The 24454-nt window shown below is 46.1% G+C and overlaps 1 protein-coding gene across 4 annotated transcripts in view; it reads right to left on the bottom strand.

The window, feature by feature from the left end:
• Positions 1 to 9687: 9687 nt before the first annotated feature.
• Positions 9688 to 24454, bottom strand: part of igdcc4 (immunoglobulin superfamily, DCC subclass, member 4) — a 31927-nt gene continuing 17160 nt past the window's right edge. Inside the window, exons 3-20 of one of the 4 annotated variants that reach the window (XM_029846539.1) lie at positions 24206 to 24347; positions 22942 to 23075; positions 21508 to 21642; positions 20949 to 21101; positions 19520 to 19930; positions 19287 to 19451; positions 18560 to 18697; positions 18229 to 18411; positions 17806 to 18000; positions 15445 to 15546; positions 15166 to 15349; positions 14953 to 15080; positions 13320 to 13490; positions 13102 to 13236; positions 12259 to 12361; positions 11918 to 12146; positions 11661 to 11789; positions 9688 to 10878 (exon numbers count right to left, since the gene is read on the bottom strand). In XM_029846539.1, coding sequence (XP_029702399.1) covers positions 10363 to 10878; positions 11661 to 11789; positions 11918 to 12146; positions 12259 to 12361; positions 13102 to 13236; positions 13320 to 13490; positions 14953 to 15080; positions 15166 to 15349; positions 15445 to 15546; positions 17806 to 18000; positions 18229 to 18411; positions 18560 to 18697; positions 19287 to 19451; positions 19520 to 19930; positions 20949 to 21101; positions 21508 to 21642; positions 22942 to 23075; positions 24206 to 24347 — 3353 coding nt within the window. In that variant the 3' untranslated portion in view covers positions 9688 to 10362. Of the gene's footprint in view, positions 10879 to 11660; positions 11790 to 11917; positions 12147 to 12258; positions 12362 to 13101; positions 13237 to 13319; positions 13491 to 14952; positions 15081 to 15165; positions 15350 to 15444; positions 15547 to 17805; positions 18001 to 18228; positions 18412 to 18559; positions 18698 to 19286; positions 19452 to 19519; positions 19931 to 20948; positions 21102 to 21507; positions 21643 to 22941; positions 23079 to 24205; positions 24348 to 24454 lie in introns of all 4 variants that reach the window. The other 3 variants (XM_029846538.1, XM_029846537.1, XM_029846540.1) reach the window with 3 other exon arrangements.

Below are 24454 nucleotides of genomic sequence, written 5' to 3'. Positions count from 1 at the left end.
ATGCATCAAAAATGAGGCAAAGCACTTTTTTCTTTTTTTTTTTAGATATGGCAACCTGCCTGTATTCCTAATGACAGATACAATGACACACAGGTTGCCAAGTAACTAGACCCACCACCTCCATTACTCCCTGCACTATTCCCACCCTGTACTCCATGCATGAGTGATATGGCTATAATAACAATAATGGGGCAGATAAGGCTGCAATTCCATACCATATTTTATAGGCACTCTAAAAGCACCTCATGGGCATCTCGTGTAAATAAATCCGGCAGTAGACAGCAAGGGGGGCTTATATTTTCTCAGCCCTTGATCCTCCGCCCAGGATCCTCAACTACATGGGTCCTTGAGGTCACAACAGCTTCAGCGTAGTGTGAGCAATTTTGCATGTTAATATAAAAAATGTATGTTTTGTTGTGTCATGCTCCTTCAGCGTAAACGTCCACTCGGCCCGCCGTGCGTGTGGCTGAAAGTGCACTTTCAAGTTGGCAAAGGAACGGTGTAAGGTGAACCAAAGTGCACACCAGCTCCTGGTTGTGTTTGCCAGTGATAAGCCAATGAAGTCCTGCGTGATGTCACTGGGCCAGTCCCAGCTTCCAAAAGGAGAAGGAGACAAGGACAGCGTGATAGAGGGGACTGGAGATTTCCCACGAATGCAAATATTTGAAAAATTATGTTTGGAAATCACCATTGCCTGACAAAAAGGTCCACAATGAAATGGCTCCACAGCGTTCTGCCTGCTTAGTTTTCCATATATATTCCCAATAACCTATTTAACAGGGGAGGAATTTTTAATTTAGTACTTATTTCAGAAGACAAATAGGACGGATAAGGCTTCCAGAAGCCCTGAAGTCAACGAATAATTCAGAGCACACATTGCTCATGTTCTGCTTGTGGAATTATGAGGAAGAAAGTTTGGCTAACCTTTGTTTACATCAGTGACCTTGCGGCACCTCTGGAAAATAATTTTAAAAAAGCAAACAGAGGCAGAAAATAGCCTGTATAAAAGCAGCTCGGAAACATAAGAATGAAGAATGAAATCACCCAAACCAAACTCAGAAAAAGAAGAAAATGCCTGGTTATTATGAACCTTCTTCCTAAAAGCTGTAAGCGGAACATCGAACGTAAAAGTCTAATGTAATATTTTATGAACCATTATGTTCCTGTTAGCAAACTAATATTCTCAAATGAAATTGCTCCCTCCACGGCTCTTTTAGACCGGAAGACAACTGTATCACACTCCAATACAAGCATCTGAGGCACATTCAAGCTCGAGTGTGCTTCACTTTTACTGTGCTCCCTGCAGCGTAAAACTGTCTCTGCTTATTATCTTAATTTCAGAAGGAATGAAGTGTTGATATTGATATCTTCCTGTTTCAAATGTCCCCCTTAGAACATGCTTCCTATAAAGCAAAGTCTTTTTTAAAACTTTATTTCCTTATTCATAGTAATACAATTAGAGATTTATTGTAAAATGATCCTTTATAACACACACACACACACACACACACTTCTCAGTGTTCTCCATTTACAATGATATGAGTGAGCAGCTTGCTTTTTAACCCAATTGTTTTTATTGCTCTGGTTTTTAAAAACTAAGAGGACTGATCAGGTCACTGTGTAAACAAAGATCAGTCACATGTGTGGTGAGGGCATTTTTACTGCTCTCTTCTTCCTCTGCCTTTTCTCAGGGGAAATATGCTGAGGTTCTTCTGACGTTCTGTTAGATTGCAGGAGCAACAGGGGCCGTTTTACACTCCTCCTGACAATCACTCTTGCAAAGTTGTAATTTAATGCACCAAAATATTTGCTCAACTTGAGCAGTTTAAAAGATAGAAATGCATCTGAATGAAATGTTCGGGATCGGCACCTTCTGACAGATGATTAGTCTGTTACTGACTAAGCTTTTTACTGTAATAACTGTAATTGACACTTCACACCGGCACACGTTGACATAACTGCTGGTGTCAATGTTTTTGCTGTCAAATGTGTATTTTATTAAGTGAGAGCTGACTGAGGAGATTCTAGCTCTTCATCATTGCTGGAATCGGCCCCGAGTGACAGGATGTTCTGGATTATGACTTCAACATGACATCAGTTGCTGTCATGTATGGAGAGCTGCACAACGTACAGTCGACGTGTTCTGGGAAAGTGGGTCACACAACCCTCGGAGATTCAGCCTGTACCATCCAGTCATGTGGAAAGAAGTCAGACCCAGCTAGCAAGGCTACACTAGCAAACACTGCCATAGTTAGCTCATGTTAGACAAAAGGGCTCGTTCTCGTGTCTTGCAACACGCCAGTTACACGTGCCAACATGTGACAGACGCACAATGTTCGGATTAAACAGATGGATTAATCTCTATGTTTTTGGATTTCAGCAACACAATAAACTGTTTGCTTGCAATGTATTTATTGTTGTTTTTTAAAGATAAATGAATGTAAGAGCTTACTGCCTTTTAAAAAGAGTCATTGTAACTGTGTTGTGTTTCTCCTGGTCTCTTGGAAGGAAGGCTGGAGGGAAAAAAGAAAAAACTAAGGACACAAACAGCGACTTATGTTGCCTTTAAAGACTTTAACGTTGTCATAGCAGCAGAAATGTGTCTCTTTGTTGCTGGCGGACATGAGGGGAGGTACGTGATGCTGATACGTGATGCTGCCCGGCCTGCTGTAACGCATGCAGCGGTTGGGAGGCCCCGTCTCTTTGACACCAGGTCAGACTACGATATAATGTAAGAGCAAGCGAAATGCTTGTCTGATGTGTGATGGCTCCGGGCCAGCGCTTTACTCCGAGCGAGCCCTCCCTGGCAGGCAATCTGCAGGCTCTAATCCGTATGCAATGCCGAGAGCTGAAGGTTGTCATCGCCGCGGTTGGCTCACGGCTACGGCAGCGTTCACTCACAGCTGGGCTGATGCAAAGCTAATAAGACAACTGTTGGGTCATGGGCAGATTTCAGAATTCCCTTTTCCCTTTTTATACCCTTGAATAATTTTAGCCGTAGATTGTTGTAAAAACATGGATGTCGGATGCACCGCGCTATCTTTCCAACCTGTTTTACCTTTGGTTTCTATGGAAAACCGCTGTAAGCTACAGTGGTTTTTAAGTTGCTTCCCCTCAAGGGGCCCATTTTGGCCAGCCCGCCATGATTGGATTGCTCCTCAGTTTCTCTGCCAGCCATGCCTCTGTGAGCTCACCTTTTACTGCACTTTATATGGCACATTAAAGCCTAATGTAAAGCACAAAGGATTTAATTCAACCCCAGAGATACATTGTCCAAATAACGCCGATAACTTCCTCCACATCCTCCTTTTCTCCCAGGCTTCATTCCTTTATCTTCAACCTCATCCTCCTTCACTCTCTTTCCTCCCGGGCTACGTCTGTTTAGTCTGGGGAATATTTCAGGTTTAAATCTGCAGGAGGGCCGCCTTTCAGATGATTTACCATTTTTCACTTTTCTGGAAACCATTTCAAAGTTCCTCACACTGCAGCACTGTGGGTGCAGGAACAACTTTAACCACCCTTTACTTAAACTATGATGTCATCTGTGATGTTTCATGTTGGACGCCATCCTTCAGCAGTGGCATCGACAGCTTTGAAAGGAAATATATAAAGAATGGGCGATGTGATCAATACAGTGCTTTTAGCGTAGGTGGGTGAATTGAAAGAAATCAGTCAATAACCAAAGATTAATAAACTGACATTTCAAACCGGATGCACGCAATACAAACTTTACGGCGCACTGCAGGGAAAGAAGCAGAAATGTCAGGGCACTATTTTTAAGATGCAAAGAGACGCTGATGTTATTTATCAAAAGAAAGTGACAGAATGCTAATGAAGTGACTCTGCAGTATGAGTGTGCAGTCATAAAAGGTGCCGTCGTAGTGACTTGTCCTGAAACAGAAGGCTAACTGCGACCAGCTCCACGGGTACCTGCAACAAGCAGAAAGAATAAAGGCATCTGACGGACCCGTGACAACCGGGAGGCCTTCTGCTGGATGCTTTGGGCTGCCAGAGAGCACGTTGGGTTCACCGGCGAGACAATCACAGCTGGCAGCAAGGATGGAGTGTGTCGCAGCAGGAGGAGGTGCTGTGAACAGGATTCAAGAGGGGGAACCCAGCGCTCCTTGTCTGACTCTACTATCAGGCCCACTCTGCTGCTGGAGGACACAGTCACTGTACACATATACAGTCCACATTCAGAAAGGCGCATGTGTGGCTATGCTATGACGACCAACGCATTCTCGCCCTCATGTCAGCATAAGACCGCATGCTCCCGCGCACGCCGACCCCCTATAGCAGAAGACTTTTGCCCTCTGATTAGAAACGATAAGTTGCTGGTGATAGCGAAGGCTGACGTCTCGTCACTGGCACAGGCCTTTTTATCTGCCTCTGCAATGTCACGCCACCTCTGTGCTTCTGTCTTAACTCTGCACCTTTGTCTTATCTCCATCACCTCACTTTATCTTCCATCGCAAACAGCCTGTCTGCCCATGTGGCAAACGCATGCAGGTGCGCACATGTGCACGTGTCAAGGCCACGAGGATGGATGAATTAGAGGGACTTAAATTCCAGAGTTCCAAGTGAGATAGTTGTGATCCACAGCAAACAAAGATATGATGTAGAAGGAGCAAAGCTCCATGATTGTTGGCAACAATCTTTCCTTACGATGGGAGTGGCACCCACACGAGTGCCTGCTTTTACCGAAGCTTTAAACAGAGACACACTGCCCCCTACCGGCGTGCAGGGGAATGACACCCTAGAGTGTAACTGCAAATGAAGGCGTGCTGTTTGACTAATTATGCCAAAGGGAGGAAGAAAGAAGTGAATTTAAACTCCCGAAAACCTGTGATGCAGAGTGCACAGAAATGTGTTTTTGCATTTGAGAAAGCACATGTTATTGTAACTTGTGCTCTCACCTTTTAATATCCCTAATTTTTGTGCTTTTATGCCAGCAAAATAATTGACTATTTAATCATCTACTTCGCTGAGCTCTAGTTTTTGTGCTCTGATGAACATCCAGACATCACGTTTGAAGGGATGTGATAAATGTACTTCTATGGCATGAGTGCAAACAACCAAGACTGTAACACACATTGAGATACAATCTAAAATAAGTTATGCATTGTGAAATACTTTTACCTCCTTGGAGAAATAACTCAAGAAGCACTTTCTGTAGTGTATTATTAAAGTCTTCAAAGACAAAGTGTCAGCCAGATGTAAATTGACTGTGGATTAATGAAAGTCTAAATAAGATTCAGTGTTAAACCCTGAACGCACTGAAAGGTCAGAAGCTAGACTGAAAACAGACAAATAGCCCTTTTTCCCCCTTTTTTCTTTATATTTATTTACAGAAGAACAGGTTCCACAGACATCTTGCAAATAGCTGAGCGCCTGACACATGGTAACACAGAGGAAATATTCCTACAATCCACAAGAACTACCTATTCTGTGAAGATTCCTCCAAACGAGCAACAGTTCTACCACAGACTGCGGCTATGGTTGCCATGGATAACACTGAGTAAACCATCTGAAGCTTTACACACTAACAAATTGCACTTCTATGGAAAAATGGAAAAAAACCCAGTTCATTATCACTGACCCCAAAAAAATGTACTAATTTCTAAAGGCCTTCATCATTTGGCTGCTGTGGAAGCATCTTTTGATGTGAATCAGCGTCTAGTTCAGCGGACGATGGCAACAACCTTGTCTTGGGAGCTGCAGGGCGTCGCAGCTACCGCCTGGCTCGATTCAGGGTAAAAAGGGATTTACAGAAAGGGCTGAATCCGATGCGCAACAGAGTGAGAAACTACAAAAGAAAAGCACCAGAATGTAAAGACAAGAGCCAAAATGAACAGAAACGCACTGATTGATTTGTACAAAAAACAAACACAGTCAATGTCGAAGAGTTTCCATAAAGGATCCGATGAGGCTGCTTCACAGGCAGGAGCGCCTGAGATATGCTGGCACGAGCTGGGGCACCTGAGTCGAGAGGAGACTTGAAGATGGCTGTCTGTAGGACTGTCAGGGGACTGAGCCGTCAGGCGAGGACGTCCCTTCGTCCCCGCTCCCCGTCCCCTGGCTGTGCTCCTTTTACCAGAAACGGACCCATACCCTGTCATTCGGCTTATTGTTGCGTTTCAAAGCACCGTGAAGCATCCATGCACGTAACTGCTAAATCTGGTCACGTGATCACAGCGTGAGAACCACTGTCCCTTCATCTGTCCACCCTCCATCATGAGTACCCCCCTCCCGCTGAGGTAAAAATGAAAGTCATTCCTGTCCTCTGTGGGGAAAAAGAAGAACAATTATAACCTGGCTCACGACACAAACAGGATGCTAATTTAAATGCACATCATTAAAAAAATGCACAGTATCAAGAAACTGATCAGAATCAAATCAATAAATTACCAACATGAGGTATACTGTTTAATCAAACCCTTACAAAGGAGCATGAAATAAACACAATTATCAAAATAATTAGCGTCTCTATAAAATGAGAGCACGAGTCATTTTTCCTCCCGAGAAAATCCGATTGTTCCGGCCCACAAAAGGAAAAGAAAAGCGAAGAATAAAGAGCGCGTCTGTAGAGAAAGCGGCCGTTCTTCAGGCTGACGGCAGGTTCTACTTCTTTAATCATCTCTGTGACGATGATCCACCGTGTCAGGGATCCACAGTACAGGCTGAACTGTGCAATCCAAAAGTATATTTCACAAACGCCAAAACGTTCTGGGGCAAAACAAGAATCCGAATGCAGATTTTTGCACATGTAAACGATGTCAAACAGAATCCTGTGTCACTCGGGGTGATATTTGTTCTCATTTTGATAACTGCAGGCGGACATCGGTGTTTTGGATTGTGTCTACTGAATTTGATTATTAAAAAAGGAAAGATCCCCTTTTTCAGACAAAAACACCCAATACAATCACACAAATGTGTCTGGACTGTCCAGTCGGTGGATGTACTGACGGACTCCGTCCACTAGACACATGCAACCACTTGGTCAGACTCCAAGCGGGTCTGCAAACAATCCAGGCCGACTTGCAGAGTGAGTAAAGGATCTGACTGAGGTCTGGATGAACCCATCAGAGTGTGACAAATACAGGCTGACAGGGACTAAAAGTGGGATCCTGGAATGCTTTAGAGATCATTACGCTTCGTTACAGACAGGATATTGACACGTGACACTGAAAAAACGTGTCTTTTTAAAAGAATTTAGCCTGTTTTAGCATTCAAAAACCTCTGTTTCCAGGATGTGCGACAAGACTGAGGGTGATGTAACATGATGTACCGATTTAAACTCAAGAAGTGCTGAATCATTAATTAATTCACTCCTGAATTCAACATCAACTTTGATCCGGGTTGACAAAACAAAACACACATTCAGTTCTGTCCCTACATGACTGCTGCTGCAGTGAAAACGGTTGAGTACAGACGTGTCCAGGCTACAAAAATAAGTCTCTCTGAGGTACGGACCATGCAACGATATCGTTTCCATTCACAATCATGATGAGAATATAGGGGTTCATGAGGGATCCCTCCTGTCTGCTGACGTAACTGAGTGGAGCTGGTGAGATTCTGGCACTCATGTGGACACACGGGGACAGAAGGAAACACGGGGGGACATGTGAGGACACGTGGGGAGAATAAAAAGAGCTTCGCTGCCAGAAGAAAGCCACCTGAGAGAAGATGAAATGCACACAACGATCAACTATTACAGCTCTTGAATGAGTCCTATTATGTTTTTATTTTCCAAAATATAAAAAAAGCACCTTACTGGAATTTTAAAAATGCTGGAGATATAATGATAAAACTGTAACTGTACAAAATTTGGAATTACTCTGTTGGCAGTTGAGTTGACTAGCTACAGCTGGCTGAGGATCACCTGCGTATCCACGCATGCAGGGTTCGGGCATTTGTCAAACTACTGTATTTTTCTATATAAAATATGAATATGACGCTCTTTTCTTGACAGAGCATTCAGTTTGTTAGCTCAGCCGCTAGGCCACCAAGGGCTAATTTAAAGCACACACTTTGAATCTCGATGGATTCGAGTGCCATCACGGTTCGTTATTACTCATTTGCTGGAAAGTGTTTTGCTGTGACAGAAAATGTTAAATAAAAATGAATGAGCCAAAGCAGCTAATGAGCTATAATAGCTTTAGTGTAATTTAAACTCCCTTAGCCTCATAATCCAACCCCTGAAAGTGAAGCCCTGTCAGGGTGACTACGGCTCCTATAAATACTCCATAAAAAAGCACATTTGGAGAGAGTGAAACTGAAGCGGATGTGTAGGTGGCAACAGGTCAGATCATGGAGGCTAGCAGATTGCGTGCCAGAACCAAATCTAGCAGTGGGTGAAATCTGCTGATCAGACAGCGTTTACAACATTAGAGGAGGCCAAAAATGCACCGAAGTAGCATGAACACCAGGAGAGACGGACAGTCAGCGCTGGACAATCATTTGTATAAATACCAAAAGTCGTTTAAATCAGACGCGTTCAAATAGTGATTTAAAAGTCGATAGGTACACGAGACTATTAAAACTATCCTGGAAACCACCCTGAAAACAAATGAGGTAGTGTTGTTGATAAGCTATAGGGATGCACCAGGTTCTACATTAAAACTGAATCAATCCAGACAATGAATCTCATCAGAGAAGTGAGAAATATCATTTACAGTCAGTGTAAAAATAATGAGAGGGATAGAGAGAAAAAAGCCTCCGATTGAAACCATTTTGTGTTAACAGCTGACTGCGGCGCAGCGCTGATGAGGGGAGCACGTCCCTCAGCGGGAGCCGGATCAGAACAGTGACCTGCAAATGGGCCATTATGACGTCTCATCCCGTTCTCCCGCTGACGCCATTACGCCGACATAAACGGGCTCGCATCCATCATCTCACATACAGAAATACTGAGAGCTGCACGCCGTGTAGAAATCACTTCAAGTGTTTTTTCCACACTTAATGTCGGGAAGTGGGGGGGTGGGGGTACGGAATACAATCATGTATAGAAATGTACATACGTCTAAACCTGCAAGGCACCTGAGTTCCCCAAACTTCATTCAGGAAATGTGTGATCATGGTTGAGAGAAAAAATGGAATCGGATATATAATGATTGTGTGAGTGTGTGTGTGTGTGTGTGTGAGAGAGAGAGAGATGTGTGTGGGAGAGAGAGAGGGGTGTGTATGTGTGTGTGTGTGTGTGAGAGAGAGAGAGAGAGAGAAGTGTGTGTGTGTGTGTGAGAGAGAGAGAGAGAAAGAGGGGTGTGTGTGTGTGAGAGAGAGAGAGAGAGAGGTGTGTGTGAGAGAGAGAGATGTGTGTGTGTGAGAGAGAGAGGGGTGTGTGTGTGTGTGTGTGTGTGTGTGTGTGTGAGAGAGAGAGAGAGAGAAGTGTGTGTGTGTGTGTGTGAGAGAGAGAGAGAGAGAGAGGGGTGTGTGTGAGAGAGAGATGTGTGTGTGTGAGAGAGAGAGAGAGAGGGGTGTGTGTGTGTGAGAGAGAGAGATGTGTGTGTGTGAGAGAGAGAGAGGGGTGTGTATGTGTGTGTGTGAGAGAGCGAGAGAGAGAGAAGTGTGTGTGTGTGTGAGAGAGAGAGAGAAGTGTGTGTGTGTGTGTGAGAGAGAGAGAGCGAGAGAGGGGTGTGTGTGTGTATGTGTGTATGTGTGTGTGAGAGAGAGAGAGAGAGAGGGGTGTGTGTGTGTCTGTGTGTGTGTGAGAGAGAGAGAGAGAGAGAGAGGTGTGTGTGTGTGTGTGTGTGTGTGAGAGAGAGAGAGAGGTGTGTGTGTGTGTGTGTGAGAGAGAGAGACCCTGAGAAAGCAGGATGTTGGAGAGAAACACAGGTGTTCTGCGCTCTCCCGGTGTGCAGACAAACGTTAAGGCTCATTCCGCAGCGCCCGGCGGTGAAGACTCATCGGCGAATCCCGCCGGGTCGCCCCACGCTGTTCTTCCCATCCTCGACAACAGCCGGTGTCACTCGCTCGGAGGACATTCTGGGGCCGTCTGCTTCCAGAACGGTCCGCGGCCAAACTGGGACACAGTTGGAATAGCCTCCTCCGATCCACTTCCATCTGCTTGGCTTATGCTTTTAATTCCCTCCATTGGCACCGGAAAGAGAACCCCTGGAGGTGAATGTGGTGGCGGAGCGCAGCCCCCGCCACCGGAACAACCCCCGGAAATATACTGTATATACACACGTATTAAACACGGATTCAAAGTACCTACAAAACATTCGAAAGGAAGGGAAAAGGCATCCGATGACGACAAGCGTTAAAAACAATCCACAGGGATTCCTCCTGGATACACAAAAGTGACAAACACATTCTGACGTCTGTACGCGGGGCAAGTGGTCGCGGCCCGACGTGCAGAGGCTACGGGCACAAGTAAGTGTGCGCTGCTGAGGTAGAGTGGACAAGGCCGGAACTGACGAAGGGCGTCGGGGGAAGCCCGCCAGAGATAACCTTCCCTGGTGCCAAAGGGCATTGTCTTGAGTCCCTGCTCTCTAGATGGTCTGACCTCAGCATGGAGCACATGTCCTTTGGGGAGTGGAAGCCATTGGTCAACCCGGTGTCTTTTGGCAGCTCCAGCTCGGAGCTCAGCTGGACTCCCCTGGCTTCCAGCTCCCCGTTGTGATTGGCCACCGACTTTATCGAGGGAACGCTCGCGGGGCCGTGAGCCACTTTCCCTGCTGTTTCCTTCTCTCCTGGTGGGATTTGCTCCCTCAAGGGGGAATACGTGCTCTCGGATAATGAAGGTCCTCGAGGGGTGAAGGAACCGTTCCCTTTTCCAGCAGCCTCCTCTGCTTTCTCCTTGCCGGCGTCTGACAATTCTGAGTGAACAATGACCTCTGCTTCCACCCGGTTACTGCACAGATGATCTACCGAATCCTGCAAACAGACAAACCGGAATCAGTTGACTTCTCAAAACAAAATTCTAACGAGTGATGCAAAATGGTTTCCTCGTGCGTACAACTCGGCATAAGTAGCTGTCAAGCAATATGCAGCACTTCATCGACTTTATTAGCCGTTATGATTAGCAATCATCAGCAAGGACGGGGAGACCTTCATGAGGTAAATAAATGCTAAAGCGGAACAAGAGATTTCAGTAATTACTGTTTTTTTTCTAAGGTCCATTTAAAGGAGCCACCTATCACCCAAATGCATGAGTCCTTTCAGGACACTCTCGCCCACTCTGCGTTTGCTGAATCTGCAGCCGCAGCCCGTCAGCTCCCTCTGTCAGCCCCATCTTCTCTTTCATCCATGAGTCTCCTCTTTAGTGTTCTTCTACCTTGCCTGTCCTACCTCAGCATCCCTCTACCGACATATCACTGTCCCTCCTCCGCACATGTCCACACCATCTTAGTCTGCCTTTGCCACCAAAACAACTACAGCAACAGGCTATGTCCCCCTGATGTCCTCGTCCTGACCCGCTGGCACTCATGTCTTCACCTCTTTTCCACAATCTCCACTGCTCTGGACTGCAGCCCCCTAAGCATTTAAACACTGCGTTGTTAAATCTATGATGACAATGTTCCTAAACTGCTTTTCAACACATTTTTGCCCTTTTTTGCAATTAAAAACAGGGACTCCTTTAATGTAGCTGCTTAAAATGGATGACTAGGATAGTTGGGTGGCCCAGTTTCATCATTGAGGGAGGTATATTCATTTACCTGGACATTATCAGTTCTAAACACGTTGACAGCTCCATTAACTAGTGCTGGAGAGTCTTCTGCTATAGTATCTCTGTATCTTGTGATTCTGTTGCCCCAGTTATGGCTCACTGAGCCATTCCAAGCAGCCTGTAAGAGCGACAATGCAACAGATTGACTAAAATTACAACTACTATCACTACATTTTTGTTTTGTTTTGTTTTTAAAAAAAAAAGCCCTATGTTGTAAAAATGATCCACCACAACAATTATTTTCACCTTGGGTTCAGTTGGAGGGATCTCCTCCTCGTCTCCTGGAGCACTTGGCATCAGTCTCTGCTCCTCTGACGCCTCATCTGGAAGATGAGCAGATTCACCTTTGTCGGCGGACATCAGCGTCTCCAGCTCGTGGCTATCGATGCACTCTGGCAGGCTGGGTAAGACGGGGCTGCCTCCTCTCTTGTAGTGAGTGTTCCCCGCAGTAGGGACCAGGCCCCCCGCCACCTCTCTGCATGGGGGCAGAGACGGCACAATAAGGTGGACGCAGTGGAAGATAAATGTAGCTTTAGCAACAGCGCGTCCTTAGCGTGGTGACTGGTTTGCTTTTAAGGGCTCGTTACCGTGTTTTGTTGCTACGGAAGCTGAGACACATGCAGAGAAGGATGCAGATGAGTCCCAGGCACACTCCTACAATGATGCCCGTCACCGCATGGACGTCCAGCTCTGTAAACGGTCCCACATAAGAAGAAAACCTATGATAATTCTTGCCACCGATATCGGGAACATGGAAATCCCAGAAGGGCAAAGTGCTCCAAACATGATGAAGCAGACTGTATTAAATGTCCACACTAATTATAGTCATTATTAAAGATATTATAGTGATTATTAATTCCCAATTCGACTGTTACTGATATCTGAGGATGAGTGGTTTTGACTGATACCTCTTGAAATGATACCTACCTTAAAAGGGAGCTAACTGAATTCCAGCTAAAACTAATTAACAGCAGAATACATAAAGTGCCTTCCATCGCAGCTCCACATGTTAGGGAGCGTAGCTCTTCAAAAGTATCATCTCCCAGGGGAGAGGGGTCACTGATAAATACAGCAACAGCAGCTATATTTTATCCTCAAATGCACCAGAATATCGTTAACAGTATGCAGCCGCGCCTCAGCTCTCTCTCGGTGTCTTAAAATACACTTATACTCAACATCAAAGATATTTCCAGCACAGCGGTAGATACTAAACATCTGGAGCTGATTGCTTAACCATCAATTCCTGACGCCACATCTGGCAAATGGTGCATTTTCTACTGTCATTAATGTTAAATCTACAGCAAATGAAACCCAATTCTGTGTATAGTTTTTTTTTTTTTTTTGGGGGGGGGGGGGCATCATTATATATCCCGTAATGACCAGTTATCTTCTACATGACGTGTCAACGCTTTGAAGTTCCTGACACTTACCGTATTTTGGGAGTGGGGTGCGAATATCTTTTACAGGTGAATACGGCCCCGGTCCCACCTCAGTAGCTGCGCCCAGTTTAAAAAAGTAATGGCTGCCACTGGACAAACCTTGGACCTCCACACTGGTGATGCTCCCTAGGAAAGAGATGATTATTGTCGGGGTCGTCGGTGATTTTGATTTCAAACTTTGACGAGCAGCTCAACAAGCTGACACTCACCCTCCTGAGAGAGCTTTTCCCATAAGTGATCAGGCTGGCTGAGGTTGCCGCTGTACAAGATCCAGTAGCTGATGATGATACCGTTAGGCTCCAGTGGAGGGCGCCAGCTCACCAGCACGGAGGAAGAATCCAGAGCGTTCAGCTGCAGCTCCTCCGGAGGCGTGGATGGCCCTGAGGGAGAGAGACGAGCTCGGTCGGTGATTATACATCCAGACATCAGTCCTCACAGCTGTGGAATGTGTATTATGTCAAGGAGGGATTCGACGTGTGTGTCGACCAGCTGCGTCCTTGCGTCTGCACCACCTGGGTACAGCAGCGAGGGGCCAATTAGGCCAAGAAGGGGTTGGGCTGTGGCTCGGGTGATGAGACATGGCAGTGGAGAGCATGACAGGTTGACTGGATTTAATAATGTCTTTTTTAAAAAAGACTCCTCTTGGCTTCCCGGCCCTGCTCGGCTCACGGACAGAGGTAGCGCCACGACTACACCTGAATATGTTCTGTTAGCCAGCAGTGCCAAACAGCAGCAGCTGGCCCCCGTCCAGCCAACACACTGACCCACATATAAATGAGAGCAGTCAAGCACAGGAACACTTTCTTCCATTTACTCCACATTTGACATTCGGATGTCAAAATCCTGTGATAAAGGAGGCTTCAGGTGTCTGACCCAGTTTCAAGATTCAAGAATTGCAGGGAGAATTAGTTGGACCATGGAGCCCATTTGACTATTCTGTGAAGAGACAAAAGTCTGCCTTAAAAAATAACTTCAGAAGCATTTGGGAGAAGCCTTGTTTTTATTTGGAAGTATTACCTTCACAGTCGGGCGCTCTTTCAGTCTGACCGTGAGGTACCCAAGTATTTTCTATTAACATTATTATTGTGTGTGTCAAAGGTTTCGTCAAAGGGTCAAATACTTGATTCCTGTGTAGTTTTTCTGCTCCCCCCCCCCCCCTCCCCTCTCTATTTATTTACAGGTATCGCCACCTTCGGAGCTGCATGACGACCTCCGGCCCCGCTGGCCCATTGTATAGTGTATTTTTGTGTGTGTTTCTGTGCTCCTCTTCTCTCCTCTCCTCTCCTATCCTATCCTCTCCTCTCCTCTCCTCTCCTCTCCTCTCCTCTCCTCTCCTCTCCTCTCCTCTCCTCTCCTCTCCTCTCCTCTCCTTCTCCTCTCTTCTCCTCTCCTCCCCTCTCCTCTTCCCCCTCCTTCTCCTCTCCTTCTCCTCTCCTTCTCCTTCTCCTTCTCCTCTCCTCTCCTCTCCTCTCCTCTCCTCTCCTCTCCTCTCCTCTCCTCTCCTCTCCTCTACCTGTCTTCCCCCTACATGAGCCTGGTCCTGCTCAAGGTTTCTCCCTGTTAAAGGGGAGTTTTTCCTTGCCACTGTTGCTTGTCTGGGGTCAGGCCCTGGGATTCTGGAAAGCGCCTTGAAACAATTTTGATTGTATAAGATGCTATATAAATAAAGATTGATTTGATTTGATTTGATTTGATTTTGACATGAGTTTGATTTTTTCTTTTAAAAAAAGGAAAATGTCTGGAAATGGAAAAAGAAATCTGCTTGTCCAGTAAATTTATAGAAATGAAAACATGAAAAACAACTGAAGAAGAGAAAGGTTGCCTGTACGGATCGAGACTTACGGTCGGACAGAGTGGCCTCCTCCACCGTGTCGCTGAAGGGTCCGACCACATCCACTCCATTGGATTGAACCGCCAGCTCGTAGCGAGTGAAAGGCTTCAGCGCCCCGAGGAGGATCTCCTGAGCGGCGCTGCGACACACAAACACGGCTGCCCTGAGTGTACCGTCACCATCAGAGAGCCGCACCTCTGAAATGCTCGGCTTTGGGGTCTGACCTGGTGTGGTAGGACACCAGCGATGCGTTGGTCGTCCCGGCCGGGCTGCAGCGCACCGTGTAGTTGATGATGCGCACGTTGCTGAACCGCGGCTTCTCCCAGCGGAGCCAGATGGAGGTGGAGCTGTTAGCCATAGCTTGGATGCTGCCGGGGGGCAACGGAGGGGGCATGGGCAGCGGGGACGCTGAACGCACACAGATGCATATTTCATTACAGCTTTGCATTATTGAACACAGGAGATGTTTGTGTTTGTGTTTGTCGAGCGCTGAGGCGTCCTACGTCTGACGTGGGCCTTTTCCGTCCTCCCTTTCCAAACTGCAACCGCTCCATCCACCTGCTTACTGAACGCCCAGACCTTCACCTCGTACTGGCGGTTAGGGACTGAAATGCAAACCCAAACAACTGAGAGTCAAACATTAAATAATAATAATAATAGATTTTATTTCAAAGCGCCTTTCAAGACACCCAAGGACACTTTACAGTACAAGTATGCAACACTATTTACAATTTAAAATCATAGGTAAGCTTCACAGTTAAGAGTTCAATAACAGTTGCAATAGCACCAGTTACAACAAAAAAAAGAAAATAGTAGGTGAAACATACATACATACATAAGATCAACAAAGCAACATATAATCATAAACCTAAACAAAGAAAACAATTAAGGGTGGTGCAGTGAGTAAGCCAGACGAAAAAGGTGTGTTTTGAGGTTTGATTTAAATACGGGGAGAGAGTCGATATTTCGAATGTCTGGTGGTAAGGAGTTCCAAAGGTGAGGAGCAGAGCGACTGAAAGCTCTGGCCCCCATGGTCCTGAGGTAGACAGGGGGCACAGTGAGGTTGAGGGAGGAGGAGGATCTGAGGGGGCGTGTTGGAATGGCAATGTGGAGGAGGTCAGACAGGTAAGGAGGGGCAAGTTTATGGATGGCTCTGAAGGTGAGTAGAAGGATTTTGTACTGGATCCGGAAAGTGATGGGAAGCCAGTGGAGTTGTTGTAGGATGGGGGAGATGTGGTGGGAAGATGGGGTTTTGGTGATGATGCGGGCAGCTGAATTATGGACCAGTTGTAGCTTGTGGAGAGATTTTTGAGGGAGACCGAAGAGGAGGGAGTTGCAGTAATCTAAACGTGAGGTGACAAGACTATGGACGAGGATGGAGGTGGTGTTGGGGGAGAGGGAGGGACGAAGTCGATTTATTTGTCGGAGGTGGAAATAGGCGGCCCGAGTAGTATGGCTGATGTGGGATTTAAATAAGAGAGTGCTGTCAAGGATAACGCCCAAACTCTTAACTTGAGGGGAGGGGGAGACCACGGAGGTGTCAATGGGAATGGAGAAACTGGGAACTTTAGAGAGGGATGATTTCGTCCCTACGAGGAGCACTTCAGTTTTATCACTGTTTAATTTAAGGAAGTTGGACGAGAACCAGGCTTTGATTTCAGCTAAGCAGGTGGGGAGGGAGGAGGGTGGAAGTGAGGAGTTAGGTGAGCTTGAGAGGTACAGTTGAGTGTCGTCTGCATAACAGTGATATTGGATGTTGAATTTGCGGAAGATGGCACCAAGGGGAAGAAGATAGATGATGAATAGCAAGGGTCCCAGGACTGAGCCCTGTGGCACGCCTGAAGTGACTGGGGAGAGGTTGGACTTGAATGATTTGAGCTGGATGAACTGTGTGCGGCCTGAGAGGTACGAATGGAACCACTGAAGGGGGGTCTTGGCAAGACCGATGGAGGAGAGTCTACGGAGTAGAATGGGGTGGGAGATGGTGTCCAATGCTGCAGTAAGGTCGAGGAGGATAAGGATGGAAAGTGAACCAGAGTCAGCTGCAGTGAGAAGGTCGTTGGTTATTTTTATGAGAGCAGTTTCAGTGCTGTGGCGGGGGCGGAAACCAGATTGGAACGGGTCATAAAGGGAGTTATGTGCTAGGTGGGTGTGTAGTTGAGAGGCGACTACTTTTTCGAGGATTTTGGAAATGAAAGGTAGAATTGGAAATGGGACGGAGATTGTTGTAATTATTGGGGTCTGAGCCTGGTTTTTTCAGGATTGGGGTGATGGCTGCCGTTTTGAGGGATGAGGGAACAGTTCCTGTCAAAAGTGACGATTTAATGATGGCAGAAATGAGGGGGAGCACAGCAGGGAGGCAAGATTTGACCAGATTGGTGGGTAGGGGATCCAGCTGACATGTTGAGGGTTTGGATTTCCGGATAAGAGCATCGATGTCAAGATTTTGAGGGAGAAGAAAATTGGAGAATTGATGACGGTGAGGCAGATTAGTTGGTGGGCTGGGAGGAGGTCCGGGTTGGAGAGCGGAAAGTGTGCCTGTGTCTAGGTGATGGTGAATGTTTAGAATTTTTTCCTTGAAGAACTGCATTAGGGAGTTACATTAAAGGGTGGCTTTCAACAAAAGGGAGGATATGAAAGAACCTGATTAAAATAGGCCACAGAAGAAGAGATTAGTGTTGATGACTTTTGGAGCTACTGCCTTTTTATTAATGGTTTGTTTGCTAACTGTGCTTTCAATCAATGTGAAGTCTGATTGAACGTCCACGAAACAAAACAGGAGAAATGTGAAAATCAGTTTCAATATTTCTAACAAAGCAAGTGCTTTTTACAGTACCGCACGGCAGAGGCTCTCCAAAACTTACCCATCCCAGTGAGGAGATGGTACCTGGCCTTCTTACGCAGCCTGACGGTGTGGGTCTTGGCTGATTCAGCAGCATCCACCTCCCGGTAGGAGAGCTTGTACCCAGACGCCAGGGTGTGATTGGGTGACGGCTGCCACGTCACGTTGAGCGTGTTCATGTGCGCTCGGACTTTCAGCTCGGTTGGGGCAAAGATCACTGGAACGAAAACATGGAGGGCTTGTAACACTTGAACCGTGGAGACCATGGACCAATCAGATCTCCAGTCAGATGAAGACACAACATACAGCTGCTACACTTGTGTTTGTGTCTCTGTGTATTTATTTAAAGAAGGAAATCTGCGAGGGAGCCACCGAAAAACAAAAAGAAAGACACTCAAAGATGGGGAAAGTTAAGGAAAAAAAAGAAAAAGGAGCCAGATCTTACAGATGCTGTGGTCGCTGTGGTCGTAGCGGGCTAACGTCTGATGCTGGACCCAGTCGGAGGGAACCCCGAAGCCTATGCCAGTTCCAGCCGCTATCCTCACTCGGTATAGCTGGTTGGGCTCCAATTCACTGAGAGTGAATTGAGTTTCATTGCCCCCAACTTCAACAGAGAACACACTGTCTGCTATGGAGACACAAGGGGAGACACAGACTGTATTCCTGGGAGATGTGGACCATTGAAAGGGAACCCCTGCATGTTGCAAAGAGGGGTTCCTGTTTATTTGTTTTGGGGGTAACTTGCAATCACCTGCTGAGCAGATGCCATCACTCACCCTGCTCCATAGTGCTGTACTCAATGCGATAGTGGGTGACGGTTCCTCGGCTGCGCTCCGAGGGCAGAGGGTGCCACATAAGCCTGATCTCAGTAGGTGAAGAGCTGGCTATCGCCAGCTGCGGGGGTGCACTCGGAACTGGATGGTGTCATAAAAGATGTTGCAAAGTGTAACCTGGGTCATCTTACTTGTAGATTACACAAGGTTCTATTTATTTCTGAGCCGGCATCATTGCGAAGGTGCTGTGATCACCGTGATCAGTCCGATCCACGAAAGAAATGATTGCGTCTTTATATCAGGGATGTTTGTCTCTTTTAAATGCTCATTTGCTGAGCTTCTTTCTCAGTGAACACTGCAGCCTGTTATGAATAAAGGTTAGAAATATTAAGTGCTGCAGCTTCGCTTCAGCTTATCGCGAGAATGTCCAACAGCTGTGTTAGTGGTCCACATTGCACAACAGTCAAATCATTATCAGCGGGAAAACTTTGGTTTGTTGGTTTTACCAGCTAGATTACGCAACGTCTGACCTATCGACATGCTGGGATTGTTGCTCTGGGAATCACTGGTTTACAGGCAGCAACTTTCCAATTCTAACATGAGGACATAAATAAACTATAAACCAACATTACGAATATCCAAGGCCTCCTAAACCCGAACAACAACTAAGGGTGGTGAATACTATTAATGGCTCTCAATACTTTATCTGCATGTCTCATGTGTTACTCACCGTCCTCCATCATCTCTATGGTTACAGGCACAGACGGACGGCTAGCACCCATGGGGGAATAAGCCACCACAAAGAAGGTGTAGGCAGTATGAGGGGCAAGTTCTTTGACGAGATACTCGGTGGTGTCGTTGTTCATCGCAAACTGGTACTCCACATTATCAGCGCCTGAGAAGATTGGGCAGTTTGTCGTTAAGCCGTTAAGGAAGCGCGGGCTTTCGCGGACAGAGACCGACCTGTAGCCCGCTGATAGTGAACGGAGTATCCGATGATCTGGTCTGAGTTGTGCTCGGGTTTCTCCCAGGCGAGCAGGGCGGATGTGCTGGAGTAAGGCGTAGCGGTCACGTGCTGAGGAGCGCTGGGCAGACCTTCCCTCACGATGACCGTCAGCTTGGCAGTGGCGCATGCGGTTCCCAGTCCATTGTCAGCTATGCACTGGTAATAACCCGCGTCTTCCAGTGCCAGCTGGTTGATGAGCAGGATCCCGGGGCTTTGGCTCTTGACCCGCCTGAATGATTTGATGGGCTGGCCGTCCTTGAGCCAGTGCAGGACTGGGGAGGGCTCACCTGTGCTGTTGCACACAAACCTGGCCGTGTTGCCCCGGGACAAGGACGCCGTCTCGGGGGGCTGCACAATCAATGGAGGTGCTGTTTTAAGTGGGACACAAAAGTAAGCAACTGAGCACCAACTATGATGTTTACCAAATAGGTATACATATAGTACCAAATATCTTTATTGGAAACAGCCGATAACTGAACAATTCAGCCAGATGTCAGTGAACCAGACGAATCCCCCGTAAATAGAAGAAAATTCATTATAGCCTGAAAGGTCATCAGCAAATGAATGTAAGTAAATGGTAAGTTTCACCTTCATCGCTGGTCATCATATAAGGTGCACCAATTTGTTTGCTTTTTGAGAATATTAATGAGAGATGACATAAACATATCTTTCTTTAAAAAAAAAAAATAAAAAAAAAATATATATATAAAGATGGGCTGTCCAAATGAACGGGTTAATGTGAATTAATCCATCGTCACAATCAATCTGATTAAAAATTCAAAAGCAGTTAACGATGTAGAGCTACTCTTGCAGATGCTGATGCAGCAGCAGAAGCAACCGATAAAGATGGATGATGCTAATCAGCCCTGAACATGTATTGAAAAAACCCAAAACAAAACAGTAATATTATGCAGACTCTAATTTCACTTCCAGGTTAACATCCCACATTAAAAGGAGGCAAAAGCTAGTCATGGACTCTGCTAGCATGCTAGCTAACAGTTTGCTCAGCTTGCAACAAGTTTTTTTCTTGAGTCTCATGCAAAACAAAACGTGATTAATATAGATTAAAAATCGAGATTCATTAGAATGAATCAGCAGAAACCTTGTGGTTAATCTGATTAAACATTTTAATTGCTTAGATACTAGCAGTAATATAACGTTTAACTTTGTCTGAAAATAACGTTATTTTCAAGGGCAAACATTCAAAGACTTCTGCAGCACATCTTCACTCTGTAAAGAACGCTCTGATACAAAATTCAGTTCAATATTATTAATTCCTACATTTCTGCTTGAATTATATTTCTCGAAGATGGGAACACATAAAGAGAAATGACATTTGATATTTACAGATAATAAAGGATTTCTATTGCATAGCTTGTCTCCTACCAGGCACGTGCAGCTCAGCAGCAGCGGTGATGAATTCTCTGGTCTTCGGCTTGTTGGCTCGACACACGTAAACTCCAGCGTGGTGACTCCTGGTGTCCCGAATCACCAGGTTGGTTGCGAGGACAACCACGTCAGTGGAAATGGGCTTCCCATCTGATCAGAGAGTGAAAGTGCCATCGAGGGAAGTAGAGATCATTTCTTAAGCCTTCAGTTGCCAGAGAAACACCCAGATACAGAGGCGGCTGTCTGATTAGCTGTACATTTGACCTGTGACCACAAAGGTGGAATAAACAGGCGTCTTGGTGGCTGGTTTCAGTCACACGTGAACATCAACACACCATTTGATTATGGCCCTGAAAAATGTAGTAAAAAGGCCGTATTTTGACTTTTGGCCTCCTGCACTCACTCTCCTCCAATCAGCCTGTTACAGCCGCCTCCCTCTATCATCCTCTCACCATGTCTGGGCGCTCTCTTTGTTTATGGAGCAAGTGCTAACTGAAACCTCATCTCTAATGACCCATAGAGCCAAACAGCAAAGAAGCGTGTTCCCGACTTTTACCTTGCCTGCTCCAGGACACCAGGGGCTTCGGCTGGCCTTCTGCCATACACTCCATCACCGCAGGACGGCCGAGCATCACCGTGGTGTTGCGAGGCGGCGCCACAATCACAACTCTGTTCGGGTTTGCTGTCGGCTCTGGAAGAAGACAATCAGAGATCGGCAAGAGCTTCAGACAGACAACTAGAGCTCACTGACTGGTGCTGCCCCCCCCATCCCCGAGCTCATGCTCTCTGAATCTCTGACCATTGTCTCTACAACGTTGTCCCCTGGTGGCCTTTCCCAGCATCAGAAGTTCTTTCAGATGTCACTGATGAGGCTCATGTTCAATAAAATAGACACTACAACTAATATAGGAGGTGTGCACGTGTGTTTTGAGGGGTTTTTGCTCCGTACAGCTCTGTTTGAGGAGGACGGAGCAGGAACACTAAAAAGATGCTCCAAACTGTATTCTTAAGGTAGCTTGTTTTAGACCTCCTCTCAAAATAAACCCGCAGAGTGATCAAACTCCAAAAGTCAGAGGAGTGGAACCGTCTTTTATTCTAATATTAGAACCTAGGAGATCTAAGCAAAGAACCCAGATAAATCAGTCTTTGGATCGTCAAGCCTTTAAATATTCCACACACAAAGGGTTTTGTTGTTTTTATCTGACTGCTGCTGCTTCAAGTAGGGAAACAGTGAGGGATTTATCTCCGCTTTCTTTCGTGATGAAGACCAAGATTGGAGTCCTTTTAGAAAGCCTTGAGTAGATTTCCATGTATCCTTGGGTGTGACGAGAGTATCACTGGTTTCCACTTGTGAGTGCTTTGGTTGTTGGGATTATTAGAGCTTTCTGCAATCAATTTGACGAGGAAGAAAGCTTCTAAATGAAAAGTAGCCTGCCAAGCCAGAGCCCTGATAATCTGTGATGCGCCTCAAAATCAGAACTCTCAGATGCAAGCCCTGACAGAAATCTGGTAAAACCTTGTGCAAAACTGTTCAAAGTGCTCCCACCCCTTCAAGTGTAGGAATTTAATGAGGCAGCTTGAAGTTGTCTCCTTTAGCCTTATGGTGTTCTTTCTCTTCCATGTGTTTAATGTGGAGGTCAAAACACCAGAGCATGCATTCTTTTAGTTTCAACCTCTTCTTTTATCTACACATACTTTTCATTTTCACATTTCTGAAAGAAATGTGCATTAATACCTATACATGCAGATTCTAAAACACCTTTTCAACGCACACATAAAAGCATACGTAGGAGCTCTTAAAGTATTAAAGCAACCTGTCATTTGCAATTAGAATTCGAAATCTGCAATGCAGAGGTGTTGATATTCAGCATCACAGGACAGACCAGCGTCAATAGAATGACCTCGTCAGAAAGTCTGACATTAGGATTGGTTAGAAAATAAAGATTAATTAGGCTGCTTATCTACAGACTACAACACTGAAACAACAAACCTGTAGAGACTGTGAGCTTGGCTTCCAGACTCACATCCTTCCTGGCAGAGTTGGACACCACGCAGCGGTACGCACCTTCATCTTTCTTGGTCACCCTCAGAATCTGGAGCACCCCATTAGGAAGGGAAATGAACCTGCTGCAGACGGAACAAAGGCCAGAAAATAAGCCAGCGACAACAAAGTGAGTTGAACAGGGAAGCGGTAAAAGATCATCATAAAAAAGGCCTTTATGCCCTGCAGTATAAAACAACCAGCTGCCCAAAGGGAACCTTGGGAGTCTACACACATCTCCATTCTTCTCTATTCAGGTGAGAGACTCATGCGTTCATCTACTCTTATAATGGGAAGGGTTCTTGTGATTAGCCAGGCCAGTGAAATTGTGGCCTCAATACAAGGACAAAAGTAAATTCTTTCCCTGGCACAAAGCATTATAACATTGTAAAATTTCTTCTGGGGACTTGAGATTTCCTGTCCTCAATGTGGGGTTGCATATTAATGCTCGCCGCTTGTTCTGACCCAAAGGGCCCTGGGTCGGCTCACATCCTCCTAGTGTCTGATTAATCTTACGAAATGTGAGCAGTAGCCTGGTGCAGCGTGTGAGAAAAGAGTAATCCTACGAGCAAGAGGAGAGAGGTGGACAGAGGGGAAGGTGATTCGGAGCGAGGGGGAACACAGCGAGCAAATCTCAATGATGTTTCTGCCGTCCCTTAGCTTATCACTGGCAGGCCATTTACAGCACCAGAGGTGGGAGAACCACATCCCGTTAATAAGATCGCACAAACAGCACGCGGTCAGGGGGTCAGACGAGGCCACGGCTGCCCGTGGCACTTACAAAACAGGGCTGCTGTAGGGAAAAGTCACTGCGGCCATATCAGACATGTCAGACGGGTTAAACGTCTGGGGGTTTTAACTGAATGTGAAAGTGGGATTCAGAATGTGACATTTTAGGTTTTGTTGCTAGCAGCATGATAAATGGTGTGTTTAGACCTCTAGCGGGGATTTACCTCTGTGTATCAGGATTTCTCTAATTGTTAAGTCACTTCCCTCCAGACTGATAGTGTAATAGTCATAGCAGTGTGCTGAGTCAGCAGTCAGCATGATCCACGAGCAGTACTGGCGAGATCGAAAGACTCGGTCGTCTCCTCAATTGTGCCGACTCAGCTTAAAGTAGCCGTAAATCTCAGCGATGTTTCACATCAGAAAACATCAAAAGACAAAAGCATCATCGGCAACAGCAACTATGTAGTCGGCTCAGCGCGCTGACCTTGTCTCCTCAGGGACCGCCATTCTGTCCTTTTCCCATGTAATAGTAGGTGTGGGCACGCCTTCGATCTGGCACTCAAAGCGGGCAGCCCCCCCGATGAGTACTGTCTGGGGTGACGGCTCATGGTGAAACCTTGACAGGCCTGAAAACAGAGAAGAAAAACAATGGAAAAAATATGGCGTGGTGATTGTCAAGCAAACACACAAGAAGGCCTATTTTTAGTGCTGACAAACAGCAGGAGAGTAAATC

The sequence above is a fragment of the Takifugu rubripes genome, chromosome 13 (assembly GCF_901000725.2).
Source record: "Takifugu rubripes chromosome 13, fTakRub1.2, whole genome shotgun sequence".
Classification (NCBI taxonomy): Eukaryota; Metazoa; Chordata; class Actinopteri; order Tetraodontiformes; family Tetraodontidae; genus Takifugu; species Takifugu rubripes.
This window is presented reverse-complemented; position numbering and strand designations above follow the sequence as displayed.